The following is a 21,442-nucleotide window of genomic DNA, read 5'->3' as shown; positions in this document are numbered from 1 at the left end:
GTGATTCCGACTATCTCTAATCGGAACCTTTCAACCTCACGCACAATCTCAGGCTCCTTCCCCGTCAGTGAGGTGACATTCCATGTCCCAAGAGCCAGTTTCCGTGTCCAGGGATCGGGTTGTCTAGGCTCCTGCCTTCGACTGCTGCCCGATCTTCTCTGCACCGGCCCCTTACGGTCCCTCCTGTGAGTGGTGGGCCCACGGGAAGGTGTCCCCACGTCACTCCTTTGGGCTGAGCCCGGCCAAACCCCGTGGGGGAAGGCCTGGCCACCAGGCGCTCGCATACGAGCCCCAACCCCAGGCCTGGCTCCAGGGTGGGGCCCCGGCTGCGCCGTACCGGGCGACGTCACGGTCCTCCTTTTTTTGGTCATCATAAGGGTTTTTTGAACTGCTCTTAGTCTGACCCGTCCCCTATGACCTGTTTGCCTTGGGAGACCCTACCAGGGCTATATAGCCCCGGACAACATAGCTCCTAGGTTCATTCGGGTACTCAAACCCCTCCACCACGTTAAGGTGGCAGTTCAAGGAGGAGATTTTGGATATGTATCAGGTATAATACATAATACAAAGTTTTCCTTGAGAAAATTTTCCATGTATTATACCTGATTTTGGATGTGTATCAGGTATAATACATGGAAAATTTTCTCAAGGAAAACTAATTTCTGAACTAATGTTGTAAACTATGGGAGTCAGTTAGCCTACTAATATTGAAGGTAAAAATTAGGGATGCACTGAAATGAAAATTCTTGGCCGAAACCGAAAACGAGTAAACCAAGGCCGAAAACCGAAAACCGAAGCAGAAATTATGCCAATTATTAATACCATTGCATTTATGGCTATGACTGTGTACTAACTTTACTAAAATCAAGGCATTGCAATTGCATAAATTAATATTAAAGTTTAAAAGAATAAATCAATTACAAATTATGCCAATATTTATTTAGCACATTGCAACAATGCACAGTATAAAATTCAAACTAAAATGTTTAACTTGACCCCACTCATTTGTACATTAAATAATAATGTACAGGCCTACAGAAAGGTTTTAAAATTAAATGTTCTCTCATAAAAACAAAGTGCATTTAGGTCTAGTGCATTTTAAATTTTTCTCTGTAGGACTACTACAAGAAAGTGCATTCAGAACAAGTGCAACTGCTTAAAGATACAACTATTTTCTCTGTAGGCCTTCAACATAATAGTGTATCAAAACAAAGACTGCCAAAGCCCATATGTTAACTGTAGAATAGGGGTGTAGCAGTACACAAAACTGACGGTTCAGTACGGGTTCGGTACAGCAGTTTTACAAAATGGCTTTTTATTTATTTTTATTGGTTTATTGAGAAAAAAAAGTATCTGTCCTTAAATGAATTAAATTGTAACTAAAAGTTTATTGAAGATATTGTTGTAAACTATATAGGGAGCCCTTACTTGCACATTAATATTAAAGGTTAACAACAGTGCCCAAACTATTAGCATAAATTCAGTTGCTGTTTATTTTTAGGTCTAATAATCAACACTCAAATAACATTAGTCCGCAAACATGTAAACTTCACATAAGGCAGTTTTTGCAATAACTTCTAAATCTAATTATAAAATTGTTTTTTATCCAATTCGTTGTTGAATTATAATAATTTATACACAGTGTCTGTCATTTTCATGACAGGTTTATTTAAACATACATTAAATAATCAAGATATCATTAACAGGTTAAGTAGAATATAATGAATATAACGGCTAATATAGGTCATATATTTAGTGAAAGAGTTGATTTACTCTAGTGAATACAATTCTGTGGACACTGAATGACTGCCTGAGGTAAATGTGATGCTAAAGTTACTTGACATTGTTTAGTTTACAGCAGTTATATTGACGTCTTTCCGCCGTTGAAACACTGATTTAGCGATTACACCACATATATACATGACAGTAAGTTGTATCCTCAACACACCTTAGATGTTTATTCTTAAGGAAGAGATGATCAATCGCGCTCACAGATGATCGCGTTCACGCGCGTGCGCCACCGCTTGAACTGTTATGTGATCAGTGATGCCACATTAAAGAGCGTCAAAACGGCATTTATCGTTTGAATTTCGTGATACATGTTGATTGATGTTGGTGTGGGAACTCGGATTGAAGTGTGTTCCGCGCTTAAAACATGCCCACTGTTAAAGATTGCATTCAGAAACCGTTCGGTTTCACAGTAAAGTCTGGTCCTCTTCTCATCGAGAACATGAGCTCTCGCTGTCAGTGCATGTGCATGGAGCAGACGTGGGTGTTTCTCAGATATACTGAAATACGTCCACACCGCAGACATATTGCTTCAGACAAGCACGTGCAGGTCGCGGTATCTGTTTGCGTCTTCACAACATTTCGGCCATGTTGTTTCGTGATAAAAATCTTTTTCAGTGGCCGAATATTCGGTGCATCCCTAGTAAAAATTAACTGATTTGTATACAAACACTTAAATTAAGTTTTTTTTATATAATAATAAAGTTATAATATGAACTTTAAAATTACATAATCATTAGGGCTGGGTAAAAAAATTGATTTCTCGATTTTAATCGATTCTCACTTTTACAAAACAATATCGATTCGTCTTTTTTTTTTTTTCGAAATTCAAAAACTTCTCAGGTTACTCGCGTAACGTTCTCTGAGTAGGGAACGAGACGCTGCGTCACTTTATGACGTAATGGGAATGCCCTCTGGGTGTGCCGATTGTCTGAAGCCCTTAAAGAATCACGCCAATTAATTGACTGATGGCGCGGGCACCGCCCCCGACGCTCTGACGCCGCCACATTATACTGGCGCGCGCGCCATCTGCTCCTCAGATTTCTCTGCCAAAAAGGAAGGCATGTCCGCAGCGCGAGGAGCTTGGCAGCGGACGCAGCGTCTCGTTCCCTACTCAGAGAACATAGGTTACGCAAGTAACCTGAGATGTTCTATGTTCTCTTTCATAGGTTCACTCGACGCTGCGTCACTTTATGACGTAATGGGAACGATATACCACACACGCCAAGCTAAAGCGCTGCCATATCTGGCTCAAAGAATACCAGATAACCTGCATGGCCAGGTTAAGCAGATAGAACATGCGAACCCGGAGCCATGTCGAGATCCAAGCTATAGAACCTCACAAAAGTCACCAACCTGCCGCTACACAAATATCCTCCAGAAGAGCCCCTCTAAAAAGCGCTTGAGAGGAAGCCACACTTCTGGTAGAATGCGCCCTAATGCTAAGAGGGGAAGGTATACCACGCACCTCATATGCCAGCGAAATAGCCTCCATCACCCAATGGGAAATCCTTTGCTTCGATGTGGCAAGCCCGCGGCGGCCAGCACCGAAGCACACCAAGAGCTGGTTAGATTTCCTCCAACTGTCAGACCAGTCTACATAGCACTTCAATGCTCGAACAGGGCAGAGCAAATGAAGCTTCTCGTCCTCCTCCGAGTCGAAAGGAGGGGGGTGAAAAGAGTGAAGGGTGATAACCTGAGAACGAAACGAAGTGGACAAAACCTTGGGCACATAACCTAGCCTAGGTCTTAAGGTAACTTTGACTAGGCCAGGAGCAAAATCCATACAGGTCCCATTAACAGAGAGAGCCTGTAGGTCACCCACTCGCTTCAAGGAAGATAATGCTAGCAAAAGAGCAACCTTGAGAGTCAGAATCCACTCCGGAGCTGACTCCAAGGGCTCAAAGGGAGCCTTTATTAGCCCCTCAAGGACAACTGAGAGGTCCCAAGAGGGAATACCAGGGGAGCGTGCTGGCCTCAGGCACCTAACCCCTCGCATAAGAGACGAAACCAACCTATGCTTGCCTAGAGGAACTTCATCCAACTCCCTATACGCAGCGATCGCGGCAACATAAACCCTAAGCGCTCCAGCGGAAAACTTTTCTTGCAGGAACTCCAGAACTGGACCCACCAGGCAGTTAACAGGATCCACCGCATGGGACGAGCACCATAACTCAAAGACCCTCCACTTGGAGGAGTAGAGCCTCCTAGTGGAAGGAGCTCTCGCACTCGCAATGGTCTCCTGAACATCGGCAGGAAGACCAGTGTCCAGCGCTACTGGCCCTTGATGGGCCATACCCACAACTTCCAAATCTCCGGATGAGGATGCCAAATCATGCCCTGAAGCTGGGACAATAGGTCCTCTTTGATCGGGATCTCCCAGGGGGGAGAATACAGAAGGAGAACCATCTCCGAGAACCAAGCCTGGGTTGGCCAGAGTGGAGCCACAAGCAGGAGGCTGACCCCACTCTCTCTCACCCTGCACAGAACCGCCAGAACTAGTTTGATGGGCGGGAACGCATAGAGTTTCAGATTGGGTCATGAAATCTGCAAACGCATCTATCCCCAATGGAGCTGGGGAGCTCAGAGAAAACCAGAGTCGGCACTGGGACGACTCCTTCGAGGCAAAGAGGTCCACCTCCGCTTTGCCGAACACTTCCCAAATCTGAGATACAGTTTGAGGGTTCAGCATCCATTCCCCCAACCTGAGCTTCTGCCTCGACAGGTAATCTGCTGCGAGGTTTAAGAGTCCGGGTACATGGACTGCTCTCAGGGACAGAAGTTTGCCCTGAGCCCACAGGAGGAGACGGCGCGCATGCCTGTCCAGGGTGCGTGACCGTGATCCCCTTGGCGATTCACATGAGACACCACCGCCATGTTGTCCGTCCTGACAATGACATGATGTCCCATGAGAGAGGGGAGAAAGTGCCGAAGGGCCTGGGACACAGCTCTTAGCTCTAGGCAGTTTATGTGCCAAGAGAGAACTTCCCCTTCCCAGACCCCACATGCCGGTCTGCCCTTGAATACCGCACCCCAGCCGGTTAGAGAGGCGTCCGTCGTGATCATTTGGCGATGGAAAACAGCCCCCATATTGACCCCCGTCCGAAGAAAGAGAGGGTCCCGCCATACTGATAGGGCGCGGAAGCAGCCGTGCGACACTTTCAATAGGCGAAGGGCCGATCCTGTTAACCGAGCACCTGAGCGTTTCATCCACCAAATGAAGGGCCTCATGTGAAGCAGTCCCAGGGGAAGCACCGGGGAAGCTGCGGCCATGAGACCCAGGAGCCTGCGACACGTACCCACAGAAACATGATGGCTGATCCTGAAGCGGGCCAAGCAGGTTATAATACTGGAAATCCGAGCAGGGGCTAAGTGGGCCTGCATCGGAACGGAATCCAGATGAACTCCTAAGAAAGTGGTCTGCTGTGCTGGGGTGAGAACACTCTTGTCGGTGTTCACTCTCAAACCAAGAGACTGAATGTGCAGAAGAGCGACATCTCTGTGGCGAGTCACCAACTCCCTGGAGTGGGCCAGAATGAGCCAATCGTCCAGGACTACGGATGCCCTGGAGCCTCAGCGGGGCCAGAGCAGCATCCATACACTTCGTGAACGTCCTCGGTGCCAGGGCGAGGCCGAAGGGAAGGACTTTGTATTGATAAGCCCTCCCCTTTAAGGCAAATCTGAGGAACTTCCTGTGTCGTTGGACGACCTGAATATGGAAGTATGCATCTTTCAGGTCTATCGTAACGAATCAGTCCTCCGCATGTATCTGTGAAAAAATAGCCTTGAGTGTTAACATCTTGAACGTCCCTCTGTAGAGGGCGAAGTTCAGACGGCGAAGGTCCAAAATGGGATGCAGGCCGCCGTCCTTCTTCGGAACCAGAAAATAACGTCCAGGACAGCCAGGAACCTTGGAGTTGTGATTGATGATCAGCTAAAATTCACTGACCACATTACTGCAACAACCCGGTCCTGCAGATTTGCGTTATACAATATTAGGAAGATTAGACCCTTCCTATCAGAGCAGGCCACACAACTCCTGGTCCAAGCTCTTGTTCTCTCCAGACTGGAATGCTGTAATGCTCTTCTAGCGGGCCTTCCAGCATGCACTATCAAACCCTTGCAACTGATCCAGAATGCCGCGGCGAGGGTGGTCTTTAGCGCATGTCACCCCTCTCTTCATCAGTCTGCACTGGCTGCCAATAGCCGCTCGCATCAAATTCAAGGCACTGGTGCTCGCCTTCAAAGCAACCACTGGCTCTGCACTAATATGTAGCCATTTTCAAAAAACATCTAAAGACACATCTCTTCCAGCAGCACCTGACCAATCAAGAATAGCACTTATCATTATATTCATTTTCTGTCTGTCTAATTTATTTATAAAAAATAATAAATAAATAAAAATAAAACATTTCTGTCCTGTGTGTTCTGTACTAGATTAACTGAGACTTGTTACAGCACTTGCATACTGTTGCCCTTGACTGTTCTAGTTGCTTCTATTGCTCTCATTTGTACGTCGCTTTGGATAAAAGCGTCTGCTAAATGACTAAATGTAAATGTAAATAACGGCTGAAGAAGGCACCTTTCTCTTCTGCTAACGGGACCTCATCTATCGCCCCCTTGAGGAGGAGAGAAGTAAGTTCCTGTTGTTGAACAGAAGCCTCTGAGGCACTGTTTACTACAGTTTGACCCCGTCGAAGAGAGGGGGGTTGCGACAGAACTGGAGTGTGTAACCGCACTGAATTGTGCGGAGGACCCAGGATGATACCCCTGGTAGAAGCTTCCACTCGTGGGAGAAATGTGACAGAGGGAGTGGGGTGTTGAGGTGCGGTGGACATACCTGAGATAGGGTGTCGAGATGAACCTTGAAAGAAGGCGTGGCCATCTACGAAGGAGAGCATGTGGCGTCCTGGTGCAGAGTGTGAGATGTCACGGCCAGAGTGGGAAGACTGGGCCGCTCTGATTCCCGGAGAAGACCGAATGTGTCTCCATCTGAATGAATGGCGGATGGTGAGCCAATCAGATGTGAGGGGAGAAAGCAAAAAACATCTCTTTCCTTCAGCGCCAGAAAAGGCGTGGGTCGGGCCAGTTCTGTATTTCGAAGCACGCTGGGCGGCGAAAGTAACAGAGCTGGATAAGGAGAGCTGGTGAGAGGCGGGCAGAAATGCTTGCACGGTCTGACCCAGCCTCGGACGTGAGCTGAAGCTCTCCTTTTTCTGACCGGAGGGTCAGGAGCGACTCGAAGTGGCTGGAGCAGAAGGTTTGCTGTGAGAAGGGCGTTCTCTGGACTGGGGGGGAGGGGGAGGGGTTAGGAGAGTCCCTCGCTCTCCTAGGCATGAACTGCTTAAAAGCGGCAGACTGAGATTTAACGGCTCTAAACTTCTCAGCCACCGTGTTGACCGCCTCCCCAAACAAACCAGACTGTGAAACCGGAACGTCCAGTAGGAAAACCTTTTCCTTATCACGGATTTCCGTGAGGTTGAGCCACAGGTGGCGCTCCGCCGCCACCGCGCCCGCCATTGAACGTCCTATGGCGCGAGCTGTGTGCTTCGTGGCTCGTAAAGCCAAATCCGTAGCTTTGCGCAGTTCCTTGACTGCTTCCGGTGTCAAACCGTCGCCCTCGTCCATCTCCTTAAGCACGCCCGCCTGATAGGCCTGGAGGATGGCCACCCAGATAGCAACATTGTGTCGGCCCAAATCTGGCCCACATCTGGCACTTGTGGCATACTGATCTGGCCCACATGCTGCGTGGAATGACGGCCCTTGAGTGGACCACTCCTGTTTGGCAGATCTGGGCCACAAGCAGGCCAGAGCAATGCCACATGTCAGCCAAGAGCAAAGAAATAAACCAGAACTGGACCTTATCTGAGACACAAAATATTTGTAGATTAAATGTGGAGTCATCTCAGCCTTGATAAACCTGTTAACAAGCAGAATCACTGAAGAGAGAAGAGAACAGCAAAAGAGACGAGCAGAAAGACAAGAACTACAACTGACTTCAGCCACAGCCTTAGATGAAATCAACTGAAGATAAAAGAAGACATTAAATCTCTGAAGATCTCAGCAGAGGAGGATTAAACAACTCCACAAACAGCATTACCAGCTTCACACATTACTAACCAGACTGACTTTATTTCTGTTATACGTCTACAGAAGCTCTTATTGAGAATTAACAGAAGTTTAACTCTAATGTGTTTCATCTGAAGTCACCATGAATTGATCATTGAACAATGATCAATTAAGTGTCTTCCTCTTTTAGCTTCTGCGAATGTGTGTTGGTAAAACACATTTGAAATAGTAAAGGAAGCTAAAGAGAAGTGACATCCGGTGATTATGATTACTTGATGATGGTTTTATAATGACATTTTATATATGAAATTGCCTGGTGTTATTTGAGTATAACAAGTGTGTTGTGTTAATACATTTACACTACAAACCCTGTGTACAGAAGCATGAGATCCTGGAGTATTATAATAATCAGTTATTAGATTTTAACAAAGCACAAAAAGTTAATCTGACGTCAATCAGATACACACAGATATCAAGAATTGGCGTATGAATCTCATCAATGGTGACAAACAAAATAATAGGAAAATTCAGCTGCATAATATATTTATGCTGCAATGCATGCTGGGAGTTCTGTACTATGCTGGTACCCAGCATGCATTGCAACATGGCATTTTTGATTGTCACCATTGTTGAGAATCATGTGCTGATTGTTGATGTCTGTGTGTGTACCTGTCATCATAGGTTAAATTTTTATTTTTGTTAAAATCTAACTGATTGTTAAAATACTGCAAGATCTGATGCCTTAGTAACACGGGATTGTAATGAAAATGTATTAATAACACAATTGTTAGAACCAAATGACATCATTGATTTCATGACGATTTTAAAACCATCACCAGGTAATCATATTCACCTGATGTCACTTCTCTTTAGCTTCCTTTGCTATTTCAAATGTTTTATCAACACACATTCGCAGAAGCCAAACGAGGAAGACACTTAATAAGAGTAAAGTGCCCAACTAATGGAAAAACTGATCACTGTCATGGTGACTTCAGATGAAACACATTAGAGTTCAACTTCTGTTAATTCTCAATAAGAGCATCTGTAGTAGTATAACAGAAATAAAGTCAGTCTGGTTAGTAATGTGTGAAGCTGGTAATGCTGTTTGTGGAGTTGTTTAATCCTCCTCTGATCTTCAGAGATTTAATGTCTTCTTTTATCTTCAGTTGATTTCATCCAAGGCTGTGGCTGAAGTCAGTTGTAGTTCTTGTCTTTCTGCTCGTCTCTTGTTCTGTTCTCTTCTCTCTTCAGTGATTCTGCTTGTTAACAGGTTTATTAAGGCTGAGATGACTCCACATTTAATCTACAAAGATTTTGAGGCTTAGATAAGGTCCTGTTCTGGTTTATTTCTTTGCTCTGGGCTGACATGTGGCATTGCTCTGGCCTGCTTGTGGCCCAGATCTGGCAAACAGGAGTGGTCCACTCAAGGGCCGTCATTCCACGCAGCATGGGGGCCAGATCAGTATGCCACAAGTGCCAGATCTGGGCCAACACAATGTTGCTATCTGGGCATGGAATGAAGGGCCATGCCAGCCTGACCAGCCGCCGTGTAGGATTTTCTGATAAGGGCGGAAGTGGTCCTACACGGCTTAGTGGGAAGAAGGCGGTGGGACTTCCACGAGGGAGCTGAAGATGGAGCGAGATGAGTGGCCAGTGTATCCGCAACCGCAGGAATGGCGGAATAGCCACAGAACCAACGAGGTTGGTGAAGTCAGCGGCTGCCGCGTTAGTCAAGCGGGCTGAGAACGTCTGCTTCCAGGATCTGGTTATCTTGCTGTGCCCAGAGGGCGTTCCCATTACGTCATGAAGTGACGCAGCGTCGAGTGAACCTATGAAAGAGAACATATCGTTTTGGCGCTGTGGCGTGAGATCGCTCTGCCGCAGCTCAGCTCAAGAGAACCAGCAGCGCGGAGCAAACATGAACAGATCTTCTCTTCCGCCTTAATACCAGTAACAGCGCGAAATAAACACGAATTAGCTTCTGAAAGTGTGTTAAAAGATACAGGACAACTTACCGAAATCCGTATCATGTCACATAGAATTGCTCAATCAGTGTTTCAACCGCAGAAAGATGTAAGTAAAACGGCTTACAAGTAAACAATGTCACAGTTACCTCAGAAAAAACATCCAGTGTCCATAAACTCGTTAGTCAGCTAGAAAAATTAACTCTAGAGAGGAGCATTTTGCTAATTATATGCACCACATTACATAGGATATTCATTGTCAATGTTCTTCAATATTTAATAAATCTGGCAAGTTTTTATGACAGCCACCCTTTAAATGTTTATGTATTTTTTTAAACTAATTGGAGTAGTATTATGATTATGTAATTGTAAAGTTCATATTATAACTTTAATATTATATAAAAAAAACATAATTTAGTGTCATTTAAGTGTTTGTATACAAATCAGTTAATTTTTACCTTCAATATTAGTAGGCAAATGTAGTATCAACTGACTCCCATAGTTTACAACATTAGTTCAGAAATTAGTTTTCCTTGAGAACATTTTCCATGTATTATACCTGATACATATCCAAAATAATCGATATTGAATTGAAAAAAATCGAATCGAAAGCTTGTGAATCGAAATTGAATCGAATTGTGAAATTTGTGTCAATACCCAGCCCTAATAATCATAATTCTGTCAGGATCACTATCGTCAAAGTGATAGACAATTAGCATAGTTTAGATTGGCAGTATGGTTCTGTTCTGTGCAAGAACTCCCTGCTCATGCATGTAGTGCAGCATGGATAAGAGCAGAGAGAGCAGTGATAAACCCCCAAAACAAAACCAATGCTGATATCCCCCAATCACAACTAATGAAAAAGCCACAAGCATGCATGCACAAGCAATACCTGCATAAGCCATAGCAACAAGCATGTTGTCAATACCCTCATAAGCCATGGCAACAAGCATGTTGCCAATAACCACGTAAGCCATAGCAACAAGCATGTTGCCCTTACCCAGATGACCTAAACGAGTATATTGCCACTACCTACATAGGCCATAGCAACAAGCATGTTGTCCTTACCCAGATGACCTAAACGAGTGTATTGCCACTACCTACATAGGCCATAGCAACAAGCATGTTGCCAATATATGCATAAGCCACAGCAACAAGCATGTTGACAATACCTGAAGTTAAAAGCAACCCAGCATTTTTTTCATGAATGGTATGCTATCTGAAAAAGGGAAGATTGAGTTATGAAAATAAATCAGGCGCTGCTTGATATAGTTGTATCGGCAGTCCAAGTTCCAGTTCTTGAGTGATGAATGCTACCCCCACCTGCTAGTGTGGACCGATATTCCTCTCATGCAGTGCAGATGTGCATGCCTATTAGCTGTAGTCTTGTGGTAACCTTCATCCGTGCAAGCGGTCTTTAATAATCTTTACTTAAAATGTGAAGATGTTTTCTTTACTTGAATGGTGTTCCTTCTATGATACGAGAGATGACCACTGGGTAAAACATCCTTAACTGTGCCCCTGCAACAACGACTGCTGTGAGCTAGAGATGAGAGCTGGAGATCTCAATATCCAAATTTCCTCTTCACTTGGAAATACCTCATAACACTTTAATACCTCAGTGGCAATTCACACAGACTTAGGAAACAACATGTCACCAATGAAAACAGAATGGTTTTATGCAACAGCGTGATGCTGATACCTAGATGGCATGAATACAGACATCCCAACCTGAAAAAAGTAATTTCAGGGAGGTATAAGATCACCAAGCCACAATGTTGTTAGTGTTGAATAAGAGACCTCTGCCGTGAAACGTACCTGCTTTGTGTATTTAAGCACAGGATGTTATTGATTGTAGTGTTCTCGTGCAGTGTGTTGAAACTCTGACTAAACACCAAGTTAAACCGTTGCAAATGAAAACAGAGTCGTAGTAAGCTTGATCATTTACTGTCACAATTCCTCATAAGCGTATAACGGTGAAAACTGTAATAAAACAATACAACAGTAATCAGTGTCCATTTCTTGAATAACATTGCATTGAATGGCTAACATGTACACACTGCTGTTCCCAGTTACAATAGCTATTAGCATTGCTATACACAATAGTAAACAAATTCATCAAACATCATCCTTTTCACAAAATACTTCCTGATATACAACCTTTAACACATCAAAAGTCATACAAGTTAACTTACGGCATTGCCTCTATGATGCTTTGTAGCGGATGCGAATGGATTGATGACAAGAGCACACCATGTCAGTTTCATGCAGGAAGGGCTAACAGGAAGTGACTTAACAGGCAGTGACATCACATGATAAGAATAAGTGGTTCTATAAACGATTTCCTTTAAATGAAAAGTAATTATTAACTTCTCATTTTCTGCCTGAAGATATACATCAACAAATATTTAGTACATATTTGAAAATTAAAGGGGTGGTAAAACACATTCTTTTGAAGGCTTGATTGTGTTTGTGGGGTGCACTGTAACATGTGTTCATGCTTCGTTTTAAAAAAAATTGCCTTATTTGTCATATATTTGACCTTTATTCTACACTGCTCTGTCCCTCCTTGTGAAACGGTCTGATGCTTTCCGGGTTGTATGAAGCCAGTCCCTCAAAAATACGCAGTGGGCTCTGATTGGTTAGCTGGCCCAGTGTGTTGTGATTCGCTAACCGCCTAGTGTACGTTTGTCGGAAACGTCACGCCCCTTACCGGAGGCTGTGCTTTGGTCATAGAAACAACGGCGTCAATAAAACCATATGAGCCCGAATCAGAACTATAATCGAATTATAGCCAAATATCTGTCGCAAGAACTAACCCAAAACGAACACTAAGCACTGGCTTTAACTAGTAAGTTAGCCAAATCACACACAGAACCATGTTTAGCATGCCTGTAGATAAACAATACATAAAAGCTCTAATCAAAGAATCATTTACACTAATGCCAGGTTCGCTGTTGAGATTTTAACGTTAGTGTTTGTAACGTTAGGTGTTCGTCGGATAACGTTAAGTATGAATGAGCATTTAACAGACTGGTTTGCAGAACAGTGTTGTCATCTGTTTACTTCCTTGCTACAATGTACAACCTATTACAGGAAAACACATCGATGAAAAATAAATCAGACTTACAGGTTGTGGCCCGTAAACAGCTTCTGTTTGTAAATCCAGCTTTCAGGACAAGCCGTGGTGCATATCCTGTATTGAACTCGCGAAGTTTGTGGAAGTTTGTGTTGTCCTCCGTGAAATGTGCAGCGCGCGCGTCGTGCATCCACGCACCGGCAGTGTTTTTTTCACGCAGCTGACGTTGTGCAAATCTGGCATTGAAATCGCGAAGACGGTGGATGTTTTCCTCTGTTAGATGTGCTTAGATGTTAGATCTCCTCTGCAGGGAGCCCTGCGCGCGCCTGATTCCCCGCTGACTCAAACACACGTGCATATAACATGCTGTATGTTAAACGCTCTGCAACGCACCCCCGTCCCAAGGAAGGCTGAACAGAGCAAGTACCCCAGACCTGCAATCCGGATGAAAATAACAGCGTTTCCTCGGCATCGCAGCAACAACACTCCAGCCTACTATACCACAACAGCGCCGCGATACAAAATGGCCTCACCCCCCCTTATTTAATATTCTCGGAGGAGGGGTTTATGTAAATATTGAGCCTGTTGATGTCACCAACCCTGGAGGAATGTGTGTAGTCGCCTGCTGGCCGTTTGCTGTAGTTCTTAGAAACTGATTTCTTTAAAAGCAAATATCTCCCTTTGCTTTAAACTTTGAACGTTGTAACTTTGCAGATGTTGTTTATGCTCAAGCAGCAACATTACACGCTAGCTAAAGTTAGAATAGTGAAATCGTGGTTTACCACCCCTTTAAAACCCTTAAGGACAACACACTCCCCACCTGACCTATGTAAGGTCACTATGAACTTAATAGAGTGAAAAAATCTTAATCTCCAGATCAGTCTTTGGGGAGAAGTAAAACAACTTCTGCAATTGGCCTAAGAAAGGTTTTTACATTGCCTTGGTCACTCGTCGTCACATCAACCTTCCTTACATGTCCATCCTTTCCAGGGAATGTGGCTGTGATTCTGGCCATGGGCCAGCAGTTGCGAGCTATCTGCTTGTCCCTGAGCAGAACTAGATCTCCAACTTGGAGATTTCTGCGAGGTTCTGTCCACTTCGGTCTGTGTTGCAAACAAGGTAAGTATTCACGACTCCAGTGGGTCCAAAACTGGTTTGCAAGAGCCTGAACTTGTCTCCATTGCTTCGTGTACAGATCCTTTGCCGAGAAGTCTTCAGGAGGAGATAGAACTCCTGTCTTCTGTGTGAGGAGCATTGATGGTGAAAGTATGAAAGGTTGTTCTGGGTCTGAGGACACAGGTAAGAGTGGCCGTGCATTAATGATAGCAGTCACCTCTGCCATTAGTGTGCAAAGAACTTCGTGGGTTAAGCGAGTGTTCAGCTGTAGAAACATTGAATCTTCTGGCAATGCCAATCATGCGCTCCCACGAGCCTCCCATATGAGAACTGTGGGGTGGATTGAATTCCCAGCTGCATCCTTGCTCACTGAGGTACCTCTGCACCGTTTTGTCCATTCCAAGCTCCTTGCACGCTCCAATGAAATTGGTACCACAATCGGAACGGAGCTGTTTCGCAGGGCCTCTGAGTGCGAAGAATCGCCTTAGAGCGTTTATGCAGCTTGATGTGTCCATAGACTCGATGACTTCTACATGTACAGCTCTCGAACTCATACAACAGAACATGATGGCCCACCGCTTGCTCTCCGCCTGTCCTCCTCTGGTGCGTCTGGTTGTCACCGACCAAGGTCCAAATACATCAAGCCCCACATACGTAAAGGGAGGGCAGGTTGAGAGGCGTTCATACGGTAGGTCCGCCATGCGTTGTTCTTCCATCTTTCCACGCAGCTTGCGACAGATTATGCATTTGTGGAGTACTGAATTGATTAGCGTCTTGCATCCCAAGATCCATAGTCCTGCAGCTCTGATCGCTCCTTCTGTCAAGTGACGACCCTGATGTTTCACTTGCTCATGATGATGTCTTGTGAGCAGAAGGGAGATGTGGCTATCTTTAGGCAGGATTATTGGGTTATTTTCTGCTGGTGCAACCTGAGAGTGTTTTAGTCGACCTCCAACACAAATGAAATCGTCCTCCATGATTGGACTGAGTTTCCACAAGCGGCTACTTTTGGATACTGGTTGGTTAACTTGGAGGGCTGACAGTTCTTTTGCAAACGAAGCCTTTTGTGTTGCTTTAAGGATAACATTCTTTGCTTGGTTCATTTCATCTGGAGTACGAGGTAAGTTACATCTGTGCCAACCTTTACATTTGCTGTTTTGGTTTGTGTGTTTGCAAGATCTTGCTATGTGAACTAAAAATGCTACTCCACTTACTAGGGATGTGAAGGTGGAGAACCGTTGGAAGCGGTCAGAAGTAAGCTCTGGTTCTTTAAGGTTAGTAGCACAGGTTTGTACTTGAGGTCTGATTTCTGAATCTTTTTCAGGTTCAATTATCTCAAATGTCTCTCTTGTTTGTGTTTTCTCTGCAGGTGGTTGGCGCAGGAAAGAGGGACCGTTGAACCAAGAAATTTGCACCAGGCGGGATGCAGGTAAAGATCTTGATGCATAATCCGCTGGGTTTTCCTCTGTAAGCACTTAGTGCCATTGGTCAGACCTCGAGGACTGACGGATCCGTTGGACTCTATTGTGAACATACACATAGAATCGTTTTGTCTCGTTATAAATATAGCCAAGCACCACTTTGCTGTCTGTAAAGAACTTCATGTCATCCAACTTTAGATCCCGCTCATCCTGGATGAGATCTGCCAGCTCTACTGCCAAAACAGCAGCGCACAGTTCAAGCCTTGGAATTGTAGGCTCAGACAGGGGTGCTAACTTTGCCTTGCCCATAACGAATCCTACTTCTACTTCCCCATCTTTCTGAAGTGCTCTCAGGTACGCCACAGCACCTATGGCCTTGGTCGACACATCCGAGAAAACACACAATTCTGTGTGCACTGCTTCAGTGAGGGAGGTAGTTGTGTATGTACGCCGTACATGAAGCGGTTTTAGCTCTTGGAGCGAATCTCTCCAGGCTCCCCATCTGTTCAGTTTGTCTTCTGGGAGGGGTGTGTCCCAGTCTGAGAGTTCAGAGGTAAGTTCTCTGAGGAGGGCTCTTCCCTGGATCGTGACAGGTGCCAATAGACCCAGAGGATCGAAAACACTGTTGACAGTGGAGAGAACTCCACGGTGGGTGAATGGTTTGCTAATGGTGGATGCAGAGTAAGTGAATGTGTCATTCGTGATCTCCCACAATAGACCCAAGCTCCGTTGAGTGGGTAGGGTTTCTCCACTCAAATCTAGGTCCTTGATTACTGGAGCACAATCTTCAGGTGGGAAAGCTTCCATGACTTTTTGGGAGTTTGAAGCACACTTGTGTAAGCGAATGTTTGACTCAGCAAGTGAGGTCTGTGTTCGTTGGAGCAAATCTATTGCCTCAGCTTCAGACGGCATAGATACCAAGCCATCATCAACATAGAAATGTCTTTCCACAAACCTGACAGTATCAGCACCATGCTTCTGTGCGCCTTCTCTGATGGCTCTTCGGAGTCCGTAAATTGCCACAGCAGGAGATGGCCCATTGCCAAAGATGTGGACCTTCATCCGATACTCCACAACTTCCTTGTTTGTATCATTGTCCTTGTGCCATAGGAAACGGAGGAAGTTACAATGGTCTTTACGCACCAAGAAACAATGGAACATCTGTTGAATGTCCGCTAGAATTGCAACCCTCTCTTTCCGAAAGCGTAGTAGAACACCTACGAGGGAGTTATTAAGGTCAGGGCCTGTGAGGAGCACGTCATTGAGAGAGACACTAGAGTATCGAGCACTGGAATCAAAGACCACCCTGATCTGATTGGGTTTTTGTGGATGGTAGACTCCGAATGTTGGAAGATACCAGCATTCCTCCCCTTCACTTAGTGGCGGTGCAACCTCAGCATGTCCATTAGTGAAGATCTTTTCCATGAAAGCCACATACTGTTGCTGCATCTCAGGTTTCCTCTTCAGAGTACGTTGCAGAGATGTGAACCGGTTAACTACTTAAACTTTGTTGTTTGGCAAGGGCTGGTGTGGTTCTCTGAACGGTAGAGGAGCTACCCAGCTGTTAGCATCATTTCTGTAGACATTTGTGTTCATTATCTTTAGGAAAGCTAGTTCTTCAACTGATGGAGCAGGTTTGTTGTCATGCTCAGTTCTGTTGAACACTGTCTGTCCCAGTGTCTTCTCAGTTACTCTAGCAGACATGTTACAGCTTGGCTGCATCTCCTTGACCTGAATGAAGCTTGTGCAGGGTTGAAAGATTGAATGGCGACCATTTTCCAGCACACTGGTCTTGAATGTGTTAACCATTGGCTTGTGCACATTACCCAGGCACACTTCTCCGACTACTACCCAGCCCAGGTCCAGTCGTTGGGCAAAGGGAGCGTTGTTTGGTCCATTTACTTGCTGTCTAACCTTGTGTGCCCTAATGACATCTCTTCCTAGTAGCAGCAGTATTTCTGCTTCTGGTTCCAATTCTGGGATGTACTTAGCAATGTGTCGGAGATGAGGCTGGTGTAGAACTGCACTTGGCGTTGGAATTTCAGACCGATTATTCAAGATCTCATGACACTCAATGAGTGGTGGAAGAGAGATGAAAACTTTTCCATCCAGTGACTCTGGAATCCTTCTGCTTTCTTGCCAGATGTTTCGGTGATACCAGAGCAAGTTCTGAGATGATATAAGAATGGTTTGCTCTCCACGTTGAACAGCTCGAAGAACTCTGGACTGGCTAATGAACGATTGCTTTGGTCATCCATAATTACATAGGCTTTGATGGCCAAATCTTTGGAACCCTTGGGGTATACCTTCACAAGGCAGATTTTTGAGCAGGAGCGGCTCCACTGACCTGGACCACAAACTTCTGTGCAGCTTGCACTGACAACACCCATGTTAGATCGATCTTCTCCCTCCCCGCCATCCTCTTTTGACTGTTGTAGATCTGAAAATTCAGCTTTTGTCCCCGTTATGATTGAATCACAGGACCGGATACCAGTAATTTGCCAAGATATCTCTTTTTATTATTTTATATATCAGACATAGTTGAGACATTAAAAAGTTATTGTCTCATGCCAGCTGTATGTTTCTCCATTCCTCCATTTCTCTCCCCTCTCCCTTCATCCTCTCTTCATCCCTCGTCCATCTCTCATCTCGTCTTGTCTCTCCTCTGAGTCCCTTATCTGAGGCTGGACACTCAATTTGAATATTATATATACTAGTAACAGAGGATCTCACTAGGAAAAGACTTCCTTAGAAGGAAGAGAAACATGCGTCCTATGTTTAAAATAGAGCGTATACATCATGCTTACATCAGTTGCACAATCCACTTTCCTTATAAAGAATCAGTTTACAATACATCAGGAACAGATGCATGCTACTGTGTGCATCAGTGGAAACATGTTCTATAAGAGTGCACATTCCTGTAACAAATATAGCTCATCCAAGTCTCTCCTTGGGACACAATGTTCAACACAGTCTGACTTACATTGTACATTATAAAAATAATTATGAAAAATAATAAAACATAATACTAAATAAAAATAACATTAAACAATAAAATTTCGATCTTCACTGTGAAGGAGCCTTGACTATTTGGGGTGATGGACCAGGGTGCATGGCCGAATCATGATATATGCTGCCACATTCAGTACACTTCACAGAAGACCTGCATTCTTTAGCGAGGTGAGAGACTGAAGAAAAGCATTTAAAACATATTCCTTTGGCTGCATACACATTTGTTTTGTGCACTGAGATGGGTTTGTTGGTGTGGAAACTCTTCATAATGTTTCGGTCTTGTTTTATGGGTGTTGTAGCACTGCTTTGATGCATAAAGCTAGGGTTGTTTCGTTTCTTTGCCTCCTTGCACACAGTTACAGAAATACTCAAAGGGAGGAAAGTGACCAGAATTCTCTTCTTTATACCATGACCCAGAAGTCACCCCCTTGTCCTGAAGCCCATATGGAAGCTTGTCTACGATTGGTCCAATTCCACGTGACGTGTCGAGATACGACAGACCTGTAAGATAACCATCTTCTTTAGCACCTTGGATTTCCCTAAGCAAATCCCCAAGTCCACGTAATTTGGTGTGGTCTTTAGCTGAAATCCTAGGAAAGCTGTCTAACCGTTGAAACAGTGACTTTTCAATGATTTCTGGTGCAGCATAGCACTCATGTAGTCTCTCCCATGCTTTGTATACAGCCAAATTGGGGTTGCTGACATGCACTGAGCGAATGCGTTTCACCTGTTCACCAGATTCCTTTCCCAGCCATTTAGTCATGAGGTCCAGTTCTTGGGTTGCTGTGAGGTGAACTTCATGAGCTGCACTGGTGAATGAGGAATACCATGACCGATAATTCTCTGGTTTATCATCAAACTGGTACAGTCCTGAATTGACAAGGTCTCGTCGTGCTAAATACTGTGCCAAAGGCTCTACCTGAGGTGGCGTGTTAGCTGGAGGTTTATATTGTGGAACATATGACTTAGCATGAACGTTCATGATGGGGCTTGTTCTTCTGACTTCAGACTTCACTGCACCTACAGACGGACCAGGTAGGTTTGGTGTAGGTAAGTGAAAACTATCCGCTTTCTCAGACTTCGGCTTCTTGTTAATAGACTGTAATTGTGACATGTCTCTCACCGACGGACACCATGTTACGAAGCTGTTATGGGAGTCAGCATGGAATGGAGGATCAACAGGTAAGGCTGGTAAGTGTGGAGAGGGAGAATGACCCCGAAAGTTGATTTGAGAATTGACAAATTCACTGGTATGTTCAATTTTAACTTTTGCTGATTCAGATCCTCTTCTTTCCACTGCAGCATGCATTGCCAGCTCATCTTCCAGCACTTGTGCCTCCGCCACAGCCGCATCAGCCTCTCGATGTAACGTTAACATTTCCAGCTCAGTGTCTATTCTTACGGTTTCCAGCTGATTCTGGGCATCTCTTTTGATCCTTTCAGCTTCTTTAGCAGCCTTTTCCATTTTCAGTTTAGCCTCTTGGCTGGCATATGACGCTCTCACTTTGGCAGCTTCAGCTCTGGCCCGTGCATGGGCTGCACTCGCCGTTGACGAGGATGACTTGCCACTACTACTGCTGCGCCCAGACGACTTGCTGCTCGTTGCCATCTTGACCGCTTCAGAACATCAAATGGTGCCTTTTCACTGTAGTGTTCTCGTGCAGTGTGTTGAAACTCTGACTAAACACCAAGTTAAACTGTTGCAAATGAAGACAGAGTCGTAGTAAGCTTGATCATTTACTGTCACAATTCCTCATAAGCGTATAACGGTGAAAACTGTAATAAAACAATACAACAGTAATCAGTGTCCATTTCTTGAATAACATTGCATTGAATGGCTAACATGTACACACTGCTGTTCCCAGTTATAATAGCTATTAGCATTGCTATACACAATAGTAAACAAATTCATCAAACATCATCCTTTTCACAAAATACTTCCTGATATACAACCTTTAACACATCAAAAGTCATACAAGTTAACTTACGGCATTACCTCTATGATGCTTTGTAGCGGATGCGAATGGATTGATGACAAGAGCACACCATGTCAGTTTCATGCAGGAAGGGCTAACAGGAAGTGACTTAACAGGCAGTGACATCACATGATACAACCTTTAACACATCAAAAGTCATACAAGTTAACTTACGGCATTACCTCTATGATGCTTTGTAGCGGATGCGAATGGATTGATGACAAGAGCACACCATGTCAGTTTCATGCAGGAAGGGCTAACAGGAAGTGACTTAACAGGCAGTGACATCACATGATAAGAATAGGCTTGTTTGAGATGAGCGAAATCTGCGCAGAACCGATCACCGGTGATCAGCGCGAGATGCATTCCGGTTAGAAAAGTGTCCGAGGGCGGTCCGCCTTGCTCTGATGTCATGCCGACGTATGTAAAAAAACTCTCGCGAGCGAAAGGCGGATGTGTCGGATTTTGCAGTCGAGCGCAGTTGCTCTCCACCGACTGCGCGGAGCAAAAGCATGATGGGAAACGACTTGCCGACGACACAGGTTAATGCTTATTGGTTTAAACAACCGTGATGTATGGTTCTTTTTTTAAATGTTTGATTTTAAAACTCTGATATCATGTTTTTATGTGTGAATATTCCCAAACTCTCTAACAAAGGCGATCTCTCTGTCGGTTATGTGATTGTTGTCATATTTATAACAAAATATATATATAAAAACATGTATGTAGGCCTAATTAAAGTAAAAATTATTGATAAACACGTCTTTCGTATGGAAATAAATAGCAAAAACTTTGGGTGTCTTGTTCATAATATTTATTTTCATATAAAAGTAACAGAACGTAAATTACATCCAGTTTATCAGCAACAAAGCGCACGAGTGTGAATCCCGCGATATCCGCCTTTGATCTCGCAGGTTCTGATCCACTACGAGAAGAGAGAACTGTCCGGCTTGCCTGCACTTTTTTCACTCCTCCCCTCACTGCAGCCGCCTAGTCTCGGCTGAATTTCAGGCGAGG

The 21,442-nt window shown here is 44.5% G+C and overlaps 1 protein-coding gene across 1 annotated transcript in view; it reads right to left on the bottom strand.

Moving 5' to 3' along the window:
* Positions 1 to 1,740: 1,740 nt before the first annotated feature.
* The window catches only part of LOC307143501 (uncharacterized protein), a 39,897-nt gene continuing 20,195 nt past the window's right edge, over positions 1,741 to 21,442 (bottom strand). The window contains exon 4 of the mRNA XM_079845126.1: positions 1,741 to 1,798. Within this exon, the coding sequence (XP_079701252.1) occupies positions 1,753 to 1,798 (46 nt within the window). The 3' untranslated portion in view covers positions 1,741 to 1,752. The remainder of the gene's footprint in view (positions 1,799 to 21,442) is intronic.

This window comes from Gobio gobio (assembly GCF_949357685.1).
Source record: "Gobio gobio genome assembly, chromosome: 2".
Taxonomy (NCBI): domain Eukaryota; kingdom Metazoa; phylum Chordata; class Actinopteri; order Cypriniformes; family Gobionidae; genus Gobio; species Gobio gobio.
Note: the sequence above shows the minus strand (reverse complement) of the source record. Positions and strands in the feature narration are given on the sequence as shown.